The 19,945-nt window shown below is 39.9% G+C and overlaps 1 protein-coding gene across 1 annotated transcript in view; it reads right to left on the bottom strand.

Moving 5' to 3' along the window:
• fa2h (fatty acid 2-hydroxylase) overlaps window positions 1-19,504 on the bottom strand; it is a 35,518-nt gene extending 16,014 nt beyond the window's left edge. Inside the window, exon 1 of the mRNA NM_001030506.1 lies at window positions 19,219-19,504. Within this exon, the coding sequence (NP_001025677.1) occupies window positions 19,219-19,488 (270 nt within the window). The 5' untranslated portion in view covers window positions 19,489-19,504. The remainder of the gene's footprint in view (window positions 1-19,218) is intronic.
• Between the last annotated feature and the right edge of the window lie 441 nt (window positions 19,505-19,945).

The following is a 19,945-nucleotide window of genomic DNA, read 5'->3' as shown; positions in this document are numbered from 1 at the left end:
GCCGCGCGACAAAACAATAGCCGCGCGACAAAACAATAGCCGCGCGACAAAACAATAGCCGCGGGCGACAAAATAATAGCCGCGGGTGACAAAACAATAGACACACGACAAAATAATAGCCGCGGCCGATGAAACAATAGCCGCGCGACAAAATAATAGCCGCGGGCGACAAATTTTTTTTGTCGCACGACATTTTCACCGATTCGCTCATCACTAGTTAACAGTCTTAGAAATGCCATCTTGTTTACAATGTGTTACATCACACATCTTGTATTTGGTTTGCACAGTTTGATGACGTGAGAACTTGAATAATTCCTTTCATATTGTGGCCTGAGTGTAAGTGGGCTTAGCATTAACAGATATGCAGCTTTAGTGATATTCAGGAACCATAAGTAATAGTGATCCAAAGGCTGTATGGGTTACAGCTGACCAACTGCCCCCAGGAGCACTGTATTTGCCATCTGCCCACTCCCCTTAGAACTCTCCACTCAAGTCCCAGCCCCACCTCTGATGTTTCAAACGAACTGTGGTGCTTATTAATATACATGTTTTTGCCCCCACCTCCCCGCTGATGTCTGAGATGGGTGGGGCTGGTCTGCTGTGCCACTTCAGTCTGCATTTGAGCCATATGCCTTCCTGTTAATGCTTAGCTTTCACTTTCAGTCACAGAGTGTGCAGTGGCTAGACTGATGGCCAGTGAGTTGGGGTGAATGTTTGTTCAAAAAGATACTCTTGCAAGTCCAGCTTGTAGGTAAACCAGGGTGAGATCTGGGTTGAGCCCTATAGCTCACATATATGACTACGTGTACAATTACCTATTTGTAACCTTAAGTTGAGATATAGCTATTGGAACTTGTACTAAGTACTTGAATGCATAAACTTTCCTCGAAAATATTTTCTTTTTGCAAGTTATTTCATTTATGATACAACAAAGAGCAATGTGTAAATCACAAATGGTAACACTGTGCAAATAGAAACATTCTACTCTGTTCTGTCTAGTAGGTGTGGGTCTGATCAGGTTTGACTAGGAAAAGCAGCAAAGACACACCCATTTAACAGGAGTTTAAGCATATCTCAGATCACTGAATAATCACCTCTACAAGTCTCCGTCTCCTTGAAGTTGTTGCTAAAATTAATTTATTTCTATAGATATGCACACAGAAATTTAGCAATTTTACTGCAATTTTTACCTCAAAGAGTCTGTCATATCTGTATATACTGTATGTGCTTAAATAGCACTGCGCTAATTGGAATATAGTGATAATATGTGAAACAGGACTCTCCACTGTAAACATGTTCAAACCATGTCCACATCCATACAGCAACCAAATCAATCTTCATAGTTTATTCTTCCCTTCTCTGTGCTCTTTCTATCTCATATCCTAGGGGCTGGTGCTCAAACGACACTGCATGCTCAAGGTGAGGCCTTTTCATGGCTCTATAAAGAGGCAAAAATGGTTTTATCCCTTGAGTCAAAGCCCCTTTTTATACAAATGAGAACTTTTGTAGCATTAAAAAATTCTACCTCCTGAACATCATCTAATGAGATGGCTTTTCTGACGGATATTTAAAACAATTGTTTTAGAATAGAATGGGGGTGTTAGAGCGTCATGCTCAAAAGTACATACAATTTTAGGTGGAAAGAACAAAATAAAGGAAACACTATATTACTGAAAATGTCATTCAATTCAAACAACCAAATAACATTTTTAAAGGTGGCTCGATGTTACACCATATTAGGTTGATTGTCAATTAACAGCATGTGTCGGCATTTAGATACAGAGTTAAGGCTGATGCCACATGTGGCGTTTTTACCCTGCGTTTTTTCTCAGCCTAAAAACGCCTCACAAGCCACACAGCCCCTGACTATGGCGTTTTTCAGCCTAGTACTGGTGACGTAGCAAATCCCGTTTCCATGGTGCTAGGTCTGGCAGCTGCCTTTGATTATACATAGGAATAGCTTGCTTTGCAAATACTGGCGTATTTCGGCCAACGCTTGAAAAATCTGCGCTAAGGCGCTTTCTAGCGTATTTACGCTTTGTGTGGTTTGCTTCGAGTCTTTCAAGTTATTTCTATGGATGATGATATCGGGCGTTTTTCAGCCACTGAGAAAATTACAAAATATGCAGCGTAAAAACGCCGCGTGTGGCATCAGCCTAATAAGGGGATAACATTGATGCCTGAACTGCAGGTGCATGGTTCACAATTTTAAAAATCCTGCCTACATACAGTATGCTAAACATAGACAAGCTTCATCAGCAAAGAGAAACGGTAGTCATTAGTGAAAGCTTACATGCAGGGACAACAAATACTTAAACACACTGACTTTGGATGTCAATAAATAGGTTAATATCACAAAACCTGGATCTCTGAGCAACATAAAAGTAATATATTCTGATTAGTCATGTTTCACCTTTTACATTTGGAGAAAGCCAAAAGTCCAGATGCAATGTATGGTGAAAATTCGTTACCTTATGTTCACAAATTCCAAGATGTTTATGCCCCCGTATACACTATTTAACAAATTCATATGTGGCTTCATGAACACCAGGACGTGTTCAAGCTGCCTTTCGTTGCCACCCCAATCACAACATATAAACATCAGTTAAGTCTTATGGAAATTTTTGAAGAACAGAATGTAAAGCCAGTTCCACCTTCTTCATCCCTAAAAAATAGTGCCTTTTCTTATTTAAGAGTGGTTCAACTTGTTAGCACAAGTAAAAACAGGCAGATACTCAAGCCATACACAGGCAGATTTAAGTTGCCAATTTGGGTCCTTCAGACCAATTTGGCAGCCTATCTGACAGGCCTCTCTAACAAATATGTGGCCAAAAATCAGCCAGCTGTCAGACAGGCTTGATTTTTCTGTGAGATTAAGGACTACATCGGCTTGCAATCATTTGTATTGACTATCCAAGGTGGGCATGTCAGGGGGAAAGATGTGCTCATTTGGCGACCTCGCAAAATGGGCAGACAGAAAGCTAGTGTATTGCCTATCTATGAGAAAAGCAAAAAAAAGTTTCTATTTCTCTGCACAGACCCACCCCTTCTTATTTGCTCTCACAGTATTAGAAGTATTAGAGATGGGTGCTGCCCATGTTCACGCAGAGTTCCACTGCCAAAACACCATTAAAAATAAAAAAAGGCTGTACTCTTTTCTCTAAAAAAAGTACTTTATTCCATTAAGTATAAAACCAAGGAAGAAGTGCTGCCTTTTTCCTTTTTTTACTTGTGTACTGGCTGTCTCTAATATATGTGTATCAGTCAGAGATACGATTGCTTCTTGTTACTTAGATGTATTGGCTAGAAAAATTCGCATCTGAAAAGTACAAAGTATTCAGTGTTTATGATCTTTACACTTTGTGCCTTGTGGATCTTCTTGTGCACAATGCCTTATATAAAACTCCTACATTTATCAAGCTGATAGAAGTTTTGCTTAGTGAGCTTGGGAATGCCCTTTGCCTGTTGATTGTGCAGATTAGCAATGACTTTACTTACATAACTAACAATCTTTTGCCCTCCCCTCCAATGTCATTGTATACAGCACTTATCAGTTTGGCATAGAGGTAACTACACTGGTTGCTATGCAGTAAAGCTCTACTTTTTTTTCTTTCCAGTTGACAGCTGTGCTCCAGGAAGGGCAATATAAGGGGAAGTGTGTCCCAACAACTGTGTTCTAAGACAACTCGCTGCCAGTTTGGCATCAGATAAGGTGGGCTAGTGAGTAGTCATGGGGCAAAGGTTCCAGGTGTTAATGATACCAGGAGATATTGCAGATGCTTTTTTTCCAGTACAAGTGAAAGTCTATTCGTAGAAATATAAAATAGAAATAATTCAATGAAATTATTGCTGGCAAGTTTTTTAAATGGTTGTCCATGCATGAAGCTTGATTGTTTATTTACTTTTTATTTACATAACAGCAGAACCAAGGGTAAACATGAACTTATGTTTCAGATTATTGTCATGTTTAAAAGTCCATACAGCTGTAGCTCACTCCCTCTCATCCCCAAAAAACAACAAAGATCCACCTACAGTGGAGGAAATAATTATTTGACCCCTCACTGATTTTGTAAGTTTGTCCAATGACAAAGAAATGAAAAGTCTCAGAACAGTATCATTTCAATGGTAGGTTTATTTTAACAGTGGCAGATAGCACATCAAAAGGAAAATCGAAAAAATAACTTTAAATAAAAGATAGCAACTGATTTGCATTTCATTGAGTGAAATAAGTTTTTGAACCCCTACCAACCATTAAGAGTTCTGGCTCCCACAGAGTGGTTAGACACTTCTACTCAATTAGTCAACCTCATTAAGGACACCTGTCTTAACTAGTCACCTGTATAAAAGACACCTGTCCACAGAATCAATCAATCAAGCAGACTCCAAACTCTCCAACATGGGAAAGACCAAAGAGCTGTCCAAGGATGTCAGAGACAAAATTGTAGACCTGCACAAGGCTGGAATGGGCTACAAAACCATTAGCAAGAAGCTGGGAGAGAAGGTGACAACTGTTGGTGCGATTGTTCGAAAATGGAAGGAGCACAAAATGACCATCAATCGACCTCGCTCTGGGGCTCCACGCAAGATCTCGCCTCGTGGGGTGTCAATGATTCTGAGAAAGGTGAAAAAGCATCCTAGAACTACACGGGAGGAGTTAGTTAATGACCTCAAATTAGCAGGGACCACAGTCACCAAGAAAACCATTGGAAACACATTACACCGCAATGGATTAAAATCCTGCAGGGCTCGCAAGGTCCCCCTGCTCAAGAAGGCACATGTGCAGGCCCGTCTGAAGTTTGCCAATGAACACCTGAATGATTCTGTGAGTGACTGGGAGAAGGTGCTGTGGTCTGATGAGACCAAAATAGAGCTCTTTGGCATTAACTCAACTCGCTGTGTTTGGAGGAAGAAAAATGCTGCCTATGACCCCCAAAACACCATCCCCACCGTCAAGCATGGGGGTGGAAACATAAGGGCACTGCTAAGGGCACAGGACAACTTATTCGCATTAACGGGAAAATGGACGGAGCCATGTATCGTGAAATCCTGAACGACAACCTCCTTGCCTCTGCCAGGAAACTGAAAATGGGTCGTGGATGGGTGTTCCAGCACGACAATGACCCAAAACATACAGCAAAGGCAACAAAGGAGTGGCTCAAGAAGAAGCACATTAAGGTCATCGAGTGGCCTAGTCAGTCTCCGGACCTTAATCCAATAGAAAACCTATGGAGGGAGCTCAAGCTCAGAGTTGCACAGAGACAGCCTCGAAACCTTAGGGATTTAGAGATGATCTGCAAAGAGGAGTGGACCAACATTCCTCCTAAAATGTGCGCAAACTTGGTCATCAATTACAAGAAACGTTTGACCTCTGTGCTTGCAAACAAGGGTTTTACCACTAAGTATTAAGTCTTTTTTTGTTAGAGGGTTCAAAAACTTATTTCACTCAATGAAATGCAAATCAGTTGCTATCTTTTATTTAAAGTTATTTTTTTAATTTTCCTTTTGATGTGCTATCTGCCACTGTTAAAATAAACCTACCATTGAAATGATACTGTTCTGAGACTTTTCATTTCTTTGTCATTGGACAAACTTACAAAATCAGTGAGGGGTCAAATAATTATTTCCTCCACTGTATATGCTTTGCAGCATGCAGGGTCAGACTAGGCTGGGAGGACACTGGAAGAAAACCCAGTGGACAGAGAAAACCCTTACATTTAATTAAAAAGACCCAATAAGCGGCTAGGGCCGCCCCCCAAAACCTTACTCCCCAGGCACTGGCCCTCAAGTGCCTATATATATATATATATATATATATATATATATATATATATATATATATAAATATGGCCCAGAAAGTTGCTGGAATTGCTATACCCCTATAAGGCATGTGTAAAGGGTTAGAGAAATCTTAAGTATAAAGTTGTTGTAAACAACTATAAGGGCTCATACTAACAAGCATTTGTCCTACGATCCCCAGTGATGGGGTTCTTCTGAGTTCCACCGCAGAGAAGCTCAAGAAGAAACACATTCTGTTTTTCCTGATGGGGCTGTACCAACACAAATGCATATAAGTGCTGAACGCAGGTGAAGGGCTCTGACCCTTAGACAGGGTCAGAGAGACATAATTTATAGGAAAACCTCTCTGCATGTGGATGAGAAGAGACAAATGTTTAGGGAAGTCAAAAATGTAGAACAAAATTTAGAACAGCACGCACATCAAATAAAGTCTAAATCTAAGACTTTTTTTTCGTTTCGTTTTAAAATTCAACATCTTTTTATTATAGAACAACCTTAGAATGTGTTTTGCTTTATTCAAGTAAAATGTCTAACTTCCTGGTTCTTCTGAGGTAGATAATCAGTTAACCAGTGCACAGATAACCCCTGCATAATGGAGTTATGTTTATATGTTACTGGTCCCCACAACAAATTAAATTTAACCCCAAAACATTGGTAAGTTTGCTTATTTTACCAAGAAATATTGAAATTGCTCCCTAATTAAGGCCTAATTGGGCCCCTTACATTCCTGGTCCCCCCTGTCACCGCAGGGTCTGCTTCCTCTGTAGTTACACCCCTGTGTGTAATCCAAAATAGTCAACAAGGGGCAAGGAAGTCAGGGTTCTTAATACAGAGCTCATAATCTATACCTAAGCTAATTACAGTACAGATCCTTTATAACAAACAAAGGATTGTTTTAAATTATACACATAGGAAAAAATGTGTATATAGGTATAAATTAATCAACTTTGTGTGCAATACACTGAATAACTTTATAACATGGGAAATGTCATAAAATTGTTAATGCATTATGAATGCTTTGTGTTGGAATAATTTTATGGAGCAGAATAAGTTACTTTATTACACCTGCAGTGTATACAGTATTTACTTATGGCACGGAAAGGTTAGGGGGAAGTTTATGTTCATGTGAACTTTTAGTACTATGTACTATGTATGTTAGGACAATCTGCAATCTTCTTTTATGGTTATGGCTTTTGAATGTGGGTTTATTCTATAAACCAAATTTTCAAAATTGCAATTAATCGAATGTCTATTTATTGCAATGTAAGGAAGCATGTCAGATGTGCGACTATCACAATCACCTTGACTTGCTAAGTCCTCTTCTTACACTTTCTACCAAAAAAATTCATTAAATAGGCTCCAGACAAAGGAACATGTCACACCATACCATAAGTCACGTAGCAATCCACCATATATTTTAAAAAACTAATGAGAGTTCTAGTAGATGGGAATTTGGTAATACCTGTTCTGCGACATACAGGTCAGCACTGCATTCATGTTAGATAATTAGTATCATATACACAGCACAAGCTCATTTTTCAAAGTTTTGCATTTTGTTTTTATTTTTCAGTATGGTAACATAGATTATTTCTGTGCCCCAAGAACAGTCAGTGAGTCCGTGACATCAGGAGATCAGGAGAGCTGGTGGTGCCCCAGTCAGACATTGCTTACCAGACTCTTCTGAATATAAATATTAATTGTACTGAACTTCCATCCATAATCCACATACTGGAGCTCAACATAGTCAGCGTCAGACTGGGCCGCTGGGGCACAGGGAAAAAACTTGGTGGGCCCTGGTGGCCCAAACCTGATCCCTGTTGGCGCTTACCCTGCCGTGTGCCCCTAAGCCCCAGCTTATGGGGCTGTACTGACGCAGATCTATATAAGCCCTAAATCATATAGGATTATTTGTTTCTATACTTTTAAACTTCTACATGAAAGGAAATGTTGCCATTACTCACAGCTTGCTTTCAGGTTTGCTTATGTAGATAATCAAGCACAATTTAATTGACTAGTTACATATTGCTACAACTACTAGAAGATTTCTTATGCATTGTGTTGTGCAGCAGGAACTAACAACCTAAATGAAACACACCTAAAAATGTATAAAGTAACTAAGAATACATAAATAATAGATACAAAAGACTGTAGTCATAGGTACAGCACGACAAGGGATCCAAGTGACAGTCTAGATCAAGCTAAGAATCCAAACCCTAAAACCATACCCTAAAATACATATTTTAATATGATGAAAACATATTTTATAAATCCTCATATTCTTTTATAAAATATGTAGTGTTTTTGTTTTTTTAAATAAATAACTGTCAACTTTGCACAATGTAGTATAGGTAGAATGGTAAGCAAGCTGCAGTGGGTAGACAGGGGGGTGTTTTCAGCTTCAAAAAAGGTGAATCACAGCAAACATAAGACCTAAATGTTGGTGCCCTGATGTTTAGCTACTGAGAGAGTGGAATGATAGCTGGATTATGGTAATTATTTTCTCTTTAGCAAATCCCCAACTATTTGGTGATTTAAAGGAGCTGCTCGAGTGAGTGGGGAAACATTTTCAAAATTACTGCAGGCAGGTACAGCAAAAATTATCCCACACATGCCTTGCCAAACTTTAAGTAAAATAAAGTATTAAGAGTTTAATCTATTCCCTGGACAAATCCCTTATATTCTAGGACAGTGTTACAACAGAAAACTGTTTTCATCAATGGGTAGAAAGGTAGATACACCAACTATACAAAGCCACTGACTAGAAAATCTCTTCTGTGGTCCAAAAACAGACAAGCAACTAAACAAATAAAGTAAAAGCATGGCTTTCAAGTTAACAGGTTACAAGCAAGATTGTGCTGGCAGAATGCTTTGTAAAATGTATCTACTAATATGCATGGCATTCAATAGGGGTAACTTGTCTGACACATGGTTACATGCTCATTTATTGTCCAGTGTAACATTATCCTAGAAAACAATCTCTCAATATGACCTTCTTTCTTAAAGGAAAACTATACCCACAAATAATGTAGGTCTCTATAAAAATATAGTGCATAAACAAGCTTCATCCTGCTTCATCTAAATAAACCATTTTCATAAAAATATACTTTTTTGTAGTATGTGTTATTGGGCAATCCTAAATAGAAAATTGCCATTTTAAGGGGCACCTCCTGGGATCATAGAATTCGCAAAGCACACAAACAAGCCAAGGCACACATACATACTAGGCCACATAAGCCATTTAATGGTCTTTTGCTTCAACACTACTTCCTGTTTACAGTTAGAGCTGCACTATTTCTGGTCACGATCTCTGAGGGAGTACACAGCCCATCACTAAATGGTGGATCAAGGGAAAGGATGTAAAAGAGCAATATTTAATTACATATATTTCAGTTTGGCAAGATTCTTTAATAGGTCACTTAACATTATATAAACTATATGTTGGTTAAGTATTCATGCTGGTGGTATATTTTCCTTTAAAAGAAAGTAATCAACAATATTTTCGTAAAAACATTTATTTACGAAGATGAAGAACATGAAGATGTTTGCTTAGCTTTCACTGTTTTTGGAAGTGAGATATGCAGTACAGTATATTTTTATAAAACTACCAATTGCTTTGTATTTTTCATACTAGTAACTCAAAATAAAACAAACAAAAAAGTTCCCTAACTAATTTTCACCAAACAAGCTTTATATTAAGCCAATACAGTTAGCCAATACAGTAGTTACAGAAGTTCAGGGTCCCAAGCAGGCTGAAGTGAAGAGGTTTACCAGCCATTTTGTTAAAAGTTAGTTCTGAAACCATGTCAATCATCTTGTGTGTTCTTTTTCTAAAAGATAGCTATAAATAATTCTGACATACCCTGATGGTCATTTTTTTTAATCTGGTGGTGTTCTGAAACTGAATGGATTGTAACTAACACACCCATTCCACGAAGAAACACTCCTTAGAATGAAATTCTTTAGGTGAGAGGTTACTAGAAACACCTTGTTAGAGGATGTTACAAGTTAGACAATAGGGCTACTGAGAAACAGAGCTGTTTGGATATATTGGATTTTTCTGTCTGTGGTTATGCAGGTGGATAAAAAGTCAAATTACTTCCATCCTCTACTTCTTACAAGTGCAATGACAGCAAAGCATCAGGGAAAGTATGCATTTTTGTTCCGAATTCTGTGTGCTGATGTGCCTGTCAGTGCACTTGTAAAATGGATGGGATCATATAGGAAAATGCAGACAGAGAAATGATGATGAACATCCCTGTGTGCCACTAGCCTAATAGCTAGAGAACCTGCATGTGGGGTATCTCTATGTTGTTACATAAATTTACACATAAAATAAAGCTTATTTTTTTATTTGCAAACTTTCATTTTGATATCTACAGAAACAGATGAAGAATAAAAGGGATAATTGTACATATCTTTACTTACGCAACGCAACTTGTATACATAGCACTGTCATTTTTAAAGCAACAAATGTCGAAAATAGCTGCCCCTTCTAGATCTATTGGAATTGCAGCAAGTAAAACACTTTACATGCAGCTACCATTGGTTACTAAGCTAAAATGTGGAAGAAGGCATTTTTGCACCTGAGATTGCCTGGGATTGTCACATTTAAAGTGTTTTACATGCAGTGACTGAAATGTATCAAGAGTGGCAGGTATTTTTGGGTGCTTTGTTGCACGTGGGAGAGGAATATTTCCCCTACACCCCTACACAGTAATAGTAAAGAAAACACAAACAAACAATGCAAAAAATAAAATATACACAATCACAAACATTAAGTGACACCTGTTACATGAAATAAAGGAAGAAGGGCCCTGACCCGTACAGTTTACAATTAAGGCGTAATAAATGTTATGGTTTACAGGGGCACTGGCCCAAATGTGCCAAGACTGAAAGAGATACTACGCTAGTGCTTCAAGAGGCAGGATACCTGCTACATTTTGATTATAAACAGGAAGTGTGGCAGTGATGTAGGTTGCAGTTTTGTGGAGATCCGGCAGGTTCAGGCTGACTAACTGTCCCCAGAAACAGGTCATGGATGGTGCATTCAGTGCTTAAATGACTGGTATCTGCTCTATCTCTGCCATTACAGAGGTGACTGCTGTCTCCTCTTTTATTCTTAGAATCAAAAATATTTAAAAACTGGTTGGTCTAGCTTTCTTTTTTTATAAATAAGCCTTGGGACTAAGCTAAACAAGCTACTTGCACAAGCCACCCATTGTTGACATTCATCTTTCTCATTTAGTTTAAAGGGGAATCTGCTTAACTTGGCTCAGTTCTGGCAGGCAGCTTGTGTTCTGAGCAGAATGTCCAACCATTTTTGGCCAACATCAACACCCATTGCCCACTTTTCCTATCTAATAGAAAACCTGGAAAAGACTTTGAAGAAGGTCTAAAAATTCAACCCAATTTTCTCTTACATTGTCTGACACCCATCTCACTAACAAACACCTAGAACTGTACTTCTTGGTTATTTATGAGAAAAACATGAAAGAACCTACATTTCACTTGCTTTTTTGAGCATCAGTAATCAAGTTAGGCTAATGCCAGACGAGGCGTAGGACGGATATTTTCGGCAAGCGGAAAAACGATTGCCGAAAATTCTGCCCTACACCTCCTACATGTGCCTGCACCCGAATGAATGGAATACCCTCCGGTGCAGGCACATATAGCAGAAATACACATAAAAACGCAAGAGTTTGAAAATATCCGCCCTATGCCTCGTCTGGCATTAGCCTTATTTAGCACAAAGGCCCAGCAATTTAAAACATACATGCCAAGCAAGCTGGCAGGTGATAATGGGAGTTGTAGTGATAAGTTGTAAGAATAACTTTAGTTTGACCAGGTGGGCACTGTCACTGGTATGGAGGAAGTCTCTTATATTCTTCATGTGTAAATTGCAGGAGCGTGACCAGATGATGTAAGCCTGCTGAACAGCACAAACCCAAATGCAAAAGAGACTGAAGTGCTGTGTATATGTGGATATAAAGGATATAACCAATAAGGTGCTTTACTGTTATATGTACAAATGCTGCTTCATCAGTGCCCAGCCCAGGCCAGTTCTGTTTCTTTATTTACCATTTGCACATGTTTGCTGTTGAGGGGTATGCCACAGCAAATCGGCTTTCACTGTGCTCTGTCACTCACACATTTCTGGTTCACTGAAAAGCTATAAATTGTCAAAATGTTTGTCTAGACTTTATATTTTCAATATTATAAAACATTTTTCATAATAGTTCCCCTTTAAGTAAGTCAGTTCAAGTAGGTGGCCAAAAGGCATCATTTATTTCTAGACATAAGGTTGTGGCTGCAATATGTATCTCTTTTATTGTAGATGGCCAGTAAATGGGGTGTATGCGCCAAAAATCATCCAGTCCAGGACTGCTCTTATTTAGGTGATAAAAAAAAATGCAAATACATTTGCAAAGTCATTGAGATATGAGGACCTTTAGAGAATCATAATTTGTGCGTTAGGCTTACCTGTAGTGATGGTATATTTATCTTCAAAACAAAAGCAAGAAATTGTTTGTTGCTGTAGGAAGTTGTGTTGCAGAAAACTACAGACAACTGCAGCTCCACTGACCTACCCATAGAATTTAGAGACATACAATTTGCAGCTGTATTGTGTACCTATGATACCTCCACACAATAAAAAATGACGTAAGTACAGAGTGTAACAAAATAAATACAGAATATTGGCTTGTGAATATATATTTGTTTGAGTTAGTGACCTCGTGGGCAAAAAGAGAATGCCTGCAGGGTCAATTGCCTGACCAGAGGTTTCATGGCATTAAAGAGACATTTAAGAGTGAAAGCAGAAGCTCAGCCTTTAACTGTCACAAATGTACAGAGTGTTGCAATGAGGAGTTAGGCTGAGAAATTCCGCATAAAAAATGATTGAATAATTGCAACAGAGCATTATAAAGAAATCAAAGGTTAGATTTTTTCAATTATTTTAGAAAATATGTAAATTTGGTTTCTGGTTAAACATGAGAAGGAATGAATGGAAATATGCATCTGCTTTAGGAAAACCTGGAACAGCTGACATTGCATCCCACTACATTAATCTGTAAAAAGATGAAGAACTAGTGAGTAAGATAAACATGCCAGCTCAACACTCAGCTAGATAATCGAGGCATATAAAATGCATGACAACTAAACAGCATCCACATAGTTCCATTCTCAGCCATTCCTTATATCCTCTCTATCAAATGTAAAGCAGATGGAAAGGTTAAAAACTAAGTAAGCTTTATCAGAAAGGTCTATGTAAATACAGCCATAGATGCTGCTCTGAGTCCTCAGTGAAAAGAAACACCACATTTCTTTCCTTCTATTCTATACACATGATCTTCTGTGCCAGACTTTCTGCTTTCAGATAAATCCTGGCACAAGTCTGCTCAGTTTGCTTCTCATTCCCCCTTCCCTTTACACTGTAATCTTAGCTAACAGCAGCCAGAGCTGCAGGATAGAAGTTACTGAGACCAAGCTAAAATGGTAGCTGCTTAACAACAGAGGGAGCTTCAATGGTTATTTACTCAGGTAAAGTAAAGCATTCTGCAGAATAAATTTTACGTTCTAGCTTGCACTATTGTGACTAATCTGTTGGCAATAAAATGCCAAAATGCCTTTTTCCTTAAAAGCAAATGGCATAGCTGGTATAGCCCAGCACACTATTTAGAAAAGTAACAAGGAACAAAATATCTGAAAACCTAATTTTATTGTTAATAAATGTATTTGACATAACTGGGTTAACTAAAGATAGGTCCAGTTGCAAAGTGCATAAGCACAGAAATGAAACTGAAGGGTTGCCTGGTATATAGACAAAAGAAGAAGAAACTATAGCAATATCTCTCTGCTGTTAACAAACATATTATAAATCCCTAGAACAATCTTAAGACAGCAAAGAAAGCCAGAGACAGTTACCTTACCCAAAATTTGATTGAGTTGGTTGATGTACTGTAAACCGTAAACAGTCTCCTTCTTGGCATGTCACCTTTAAGTAAACTTTTAGTATGCTACAGAATGGCTTATTTGTGGCAATTTTTAAATCATCTTCATATTTATTGTTTATAGTTTCTGAATTATTTCCCTTCTTTTTTTGCCTTTTTCCAGCTCTTAAATGGGGGTCACTGACCAGGCAGCTAAAAAACTATTGCTCTGCAAGGATATAATTTTATTGTTATTACCATATTTATTACTTATCTTTCTATTCAATTCCCATACTATTCAAATTCAAGTGTCTCAAGCCACTGATTGGTTTCTAGGATAAATTGGACCCTAGAAACCATCTGTGGAAATTCCAAATTTGAGAGCTAATGAAAAATAAAAATAAAAATCTAAATTATTCAAAAACCACAAAAAATAAAAAATAAAGACCAAGTTTGTCTATATCATACTAAAAGTTTAGTTAAAGGTGAACTATCCCTTTCAGAAAGTATGTTGCTTTCAACACATCATGCCATACCCCACCAAGGAGCTGCTACTATAAATCTGCCATGTGCTATAAATCTGCCAATCTACTATAAATCTAGCCATGCTAGGCTTAGCTCAATCACAGAACAAATTTTGACCCAAAAGGCAGTGCTGTCTTTGAAACCGGCAGGACTGTGAATTGGTCAATTTATAGGTCTGCTAAATTATTTTGTTAAAATAAGCTCAATTGTCTTTGACGGAATGTACTAGCCCGTAGTGACATTTGTGCTTGGTAGTAATATACATTTGGTGATCAGAGGGGTGTACCCATACGGAGCTCGGCCCCCCTGCAAAAAAACTCTTCTGCAATCTACCTGTACATGTGAGCTCACCTGCCGGCCACTGTGCCTGTAAGCCCAGGCAGCGTGCGTGTAAATTATTAGTAAGTGGCATGCAGCATTTTGTTGTAGAAGGCATAGTTTTCTGCTTTCTCTATAGTTATCCCACTTAGTACTCACTTTAATATGGTGTTGTAATTACTAGTGTGCCTGTACATACCACAACACTATTCTAAATTGAGAATTATATTGTTGATTAGCATGTTTCATTTTCTTTGGTTGGAAAACCATGTCTTCTATAGGTTATAAGCTTAATCAGCAGTGGCATAACTAATCAGCACTGGCCCCCCCTGCAAAAAGTCTTCTGAGGGGCCTGGCGCATGGCAACTCACACCTGGACCCCAGCCCATGTCCCCTTTTCCACCCGCAGGTAAGAGAGCAGCTGGGAGGGGGAGATTTCTTTACAACTATAGAGGAAGCAAACCCCACGGTCCAGGACCCCTGCCCCACGAGAGTGTGGGTGTCTTTTTCCTCTATAGTAACACCAATGTTAATCAGTATCGAAATGCACCCTACACACATGGGACTAACATTTATAAGCAGTGACTATACTCTGTTTTGTCTTTCATATGATTAACTACTGACCAACAACAACAATCCAAAATACTTTTCAAGCACCATGCTCTCATCCAAAAGAAGGCCAACGATTACTTTTTGTATACCAAATTTTGCCATCCCTTCACTTTATCTGACCAGTCTCATTTCAGCATTCCATAGGGTACAAACAAATGCAATATGGGGGTTTCAAAGGCACTGAACCTAATGCTGCTATTATTTTACTCAAAAATCAAATGCACCATGATATAGTAAGGACAAAACAAATACCAAGGGTTTTCAAAGGTGCTGAGATTCTATCTACCATCAGTTTACTCCAAAATATGCCAATCTGTGTTTAATAAGAGGCCACAAATAGCACACTAAATATTTGGGTGGAGCCCTTACTCAGGTGGTATAATACCGTCACACCTGAGAAAGGGCTCCATCTCAAAATGTAGTGTGCTGTTTGTGGCCTCTTAATTAACACAGCCAAGTTGCCTTTTCATAAACATTGCCATGACAACAGCTTCCACAAAATGGCTTCAATCTGTCATCCATTTACACTAAGGCTAATGGCACATGGGGCTGTGAGAGAAAAACGAATGTACAGTGTACGAGTGTACAGTGGCATGAAAATGCATACTTTGGTGTTTTAGCACCATTATCTGCTCCAAGTGTCTGCACACAGGCTGATGGGAGCACATTACCTTCTCTCTGCCTACAAAAAAAAAGGCAGGTGAAGAGAAGCCGAACCACAGCCCTATGTGCCATTAGCCTCAAATCAAAGCCTAACCATTTGATTTATGAGGATTAGGCAGCAGGGCATTTATGCAAAAACAGAAAACATTTATGTACCGATGAGCTTGGTTATGCAGTCTATTTGCCTGCAAACCAGATAGGTTTACCAGCTTATACTGGACAGACACATACCTATCTGCTGCAGTATTCAATAGCATTAGAGAACTATTAAAATGTAAATGTTTTGCATGGCAAAGGGATTTTTAGATAACTTTTTTGCAGGGCAATGCCTTGGTACATCAGTTAGTAAGTTAAAAAACACATTATTTAGTACTGGTATAATATAAGAGAATGAAGTAGATGCTTCCCTTTAATCTTGTGCTTTGAAGTAAAGCAAACATCCTCAACATCCTACTACTCGAACTAACATACTTCTCTCTCTTTCCTAACTCTTTAAACTAAACTCAATAGAGACATTAACCTGGAACTCCTTTTTACTACTTAATATCTTATCTTTCAGCTATATACCTTTGACCCCACTCCATATCAGGAAAAATACTTTTTTCTGAAATTTGAACCTGTATGAATTTGCCTGTCACTGCTTAAGCTCCTTCACCTTGATCTTTCATTCAGCTTCAAAATAAGGTGTTATGGTGGCCATACCTTATGAGATTTGCTCGCCAAATGGGCAGATCTTTCCCCTAAATGTGATATCATGCTAAATCAATAATTTGGCCCTACGGCCAAAAGATCTAATTACAACAAAGGAGACAGGAGTTGTTGGAGCGAGGATCACATCAATGAGCCGATGCCCCTATCAGAAATCAAATGCCCCTAAAGAAATCAAAGCTGCCCAATTAACACCTGGCTGATTTGCGACTAGATATCAGTCGGGTAGGGCTGCCAGGGTACCGATACACAGGCAGATAAGCTGCCGAATCAGTATAAAGGTGGCCACACACGTGGCGATCTGTGATCTTTCATGCGACCATCGGTCGCATGAAAGATCGTCAGACCCGCCACTAACCTTCAGGGTTGAAACGGCAGATAAGGAGGTAGAAACAATAGGATTTCTACCTCCTTCTGCCGATTCAGCCCTGACAGCAGATTTTGCTCAGGCGCCTTCTATGGCGCCCGATCAAAATCTTTTGACCTGGCCGATGAGTCAACCGATATCAGCGATACAATATTATCGGTGCGTGTATGGCCAGCTTTAAGGACTCAAATTGTCAGCTTATATCTGCCCGTTTATGGCTTGTTTATCATCCCTGCACCCAAGCTTTTCCAAACTGCAACATACCTACTCTTATCAGCTTTAACAGCCTTAGATCTATTGCTACATTGTACCTATCAATCCTTATTTCTCACCCTAGTGTTCTTTATTTATGACACTGGATTTAAAAGAGGAACTATTGATTGATCCTAGGTCATGCCCACAAACATAAATATTCCAGTTTTGGCTGTGAGTAGTATTGTTACACCTATAGCTCACGTACTGATTATTCTGCTAAACAATTCACGTGATCCATATGTCTACATGACTGCTGCTCATCTATTCCTTATGCCTCATCAACACACCCAAAAGGTGTGCCTTTGCTATCTCCCGGATGACATCAGCTGGTTCCAACAGGTACCTGTTACCCTCTGTTAATCACAAACTCACACTACATTAGTGTTTTCCCAGAAACCTTAACTCCACTCCTTTTCTCATTACTTAATAGCCATGCAAATTTATGATACAGTAAATAACTGCTGTGAACACAAATGCAGACTAAAGGTGGCCATACATGGGCAGATTTCAGCTGCCGATTTTGGTCCTTTAGACCGATTCAGCAGCTTATCTGCCCATGTATAGGCACCCCCGATGGGCCAACCCAATCAACATCTTGCCTAAAATTGGCCTGATCTCGATCGGGCAGGTTTGATTTTCCTGTCAGATCTGGGACCACAATGGCTCGTTGATGCGGCTCCCTGTCTAACAGTGCCTATGCCTGCTGTTTTAATTTGGTCGAAGGGCCAGGACCGGTCAAATAATTTGGTCAAAGGCCCAGGCCTAGGGCGGCAAGCATTTAGGGGCAGCGTGCTGCCCAGCCGCAAGTAAAATGTGCTAATATATGAAGCACTGGGGACGGGACACGCAAAAAGCTTCAGTGGGCCCTGTCCCCAGCGCTCTGTATCTGACCAAAAAGAATGTGCATGCATGTGATCCTGGGGGGGGAGGGGTGCCTTTGGACACCCCAAACTGAAATCCGGTGCTGCCTACGGCCACACGATCAAATTAGCCCGATACTGGCCACCTTACATGGCCAAATGAGTGGATCGCAATGTGTATGGCCCCCTTAACACTGCCAATCATTTTATCCGTTCACTGGTAGCCCCCATACTCTATGGTACCCTTCCGGCACTAAAAGCAAGAAGAAGCGCAAGAAGCACAACTATGAAAAAAAAAATGTAATTTAAGATTTATCTCATGGAAATAAACTTTCTATATGTAACCAATTAACAATCTTTACCATTATTGAAGTAATCGGTTTAATCTTCACCCTCAGCAATTTGCCTCTCTATATATATAGGCTTTGTGTTGAAGTCACAAAAATCCCTCAAATTTCTTCTTGGCTGTGTGCAGAAAAAATTGTGTGGTGAAAAATTGGTTGGTCAGAATAACTAAAATAATGTGTTTGCACACAAAATTCTGTGGGTGCACCACAATTTGTGTCATGGTCCAATGCCGGCAAGCAGTTAGCTACAGGTACCTACATATTGTACAATGGCAACATACCTTGCGAGACTGCCCACCAGCTGCTCACTGCTACCTATTTTCAAATCATTCAGGCACTCTTTGTGGCTTGGCCAAAATTCTACAAAGAACTATGAGCAAAAGGTGCATAAAGTACAAGAACCAAGAAGTATATGCTGTATTTGTATGTTTTAAACGAGAAGAGCAAATGTAGAGGAATGTGATTGATGGGGGCCCAACAGGACCGTCCCATTTGCAGTGGCAATATAATTCAGAGGGGCTGTAACATTTATGGTGTAGGGCCCAGTTACTTTAAGTTTAGCCACTGGTTTAAGCACTTCTTTTCCCAAGAAAAGAGCATCACAGAAATCCAGTTTCGAAAACGAGGAACTTTTGAAAGGGCAGTAAGTCTAAACCATATAAACCATAGAGTGAGTTGTCCCTTGGCAGCACTGGTACTCTCATGTTGTATGGCGTCAGTACTGCCAGTACAGTCAGCACGGCCATGGGAGAGCGGCTACGCACCTGCCATAGTACAGTAAGGTTAGTGCCCACCGCCTCACACCCACACTGGCCACCCCCCTTTCCACCCAAACTCACCTGCGGCTTATGTTCCGGGCTCTCTGCCTGTAAGTCCCCCACATAATACTGCTCCAGCCAGCGGAGGGCGTTTTCCGAGTGCCGATGTGGGGGTCCATTCAAGTCTGCTTGAATATCCTTCCCAGCCCGGTCTTGCAGTAATCGCTCCCCTCCAGGATGGAGGTTCACAAAAGCCGTCACATCGTACACTTTGTTACCAACAAGGACCCAGCACTTCCCGGCTGAGCACTCGCGGCGCAATTCAACAGGTGAGACCCGGCGCGAAGCCATGGGTGAGGGAGACAAGTGCAAAGGGACAGCGATTCTAACCCGCTACAAGTTCGAGTGGGAAGTGCCAAACCACCAGCCGTGGGACCCACGCCCCGCCTTATCTGCATATCATTACATATTAAGTAGCCTGCTGTTGGGCTTGCTGCGGCCATCCCTGTGGGCGAGGGCGGACGGGCGAGGCATGGGCCGGGCTGCTCAGGTGAAACCGGAGAGGGGCGTAAGGTGGTAGGTTTCCATGGCGCTCGGACAACAGAGTGCCCCCTGCTGACAGCTGTCATATAATGGTACTTTGAACCGTCAGGACTAAATGATAGCAAAGGAATGATTGTGTGCAATTGGAGGAAACAAGTAGTCTTTCAGCTTTCACCTTGGTAATGATAATTAAGTGACAATAGGAGGAGTAGGATGGTTAAAATACAATGTTCTAGGCGTTCCATGGGTTTGACACTAATTATAT

This window comes from Xenopus tropicalis, chromosome 4, assembly GCF_000004195.4.
Source record: "Xenopus tropicalis strain Nigerian chromosome 4, UCB_Xtro_10.0, whole genome shotgun sequence".
NCBI classification, from domain to species: Eukaryota; Metazoa; Chordata; class Amphibia; order Anura; family Pipidae; genus Xenopus; species Xenopus tropicalis.
Note: the sequence above shows the minus strand (reverse complement) of the source record. Positions and strands in the feature narration are given on the sequence as shown.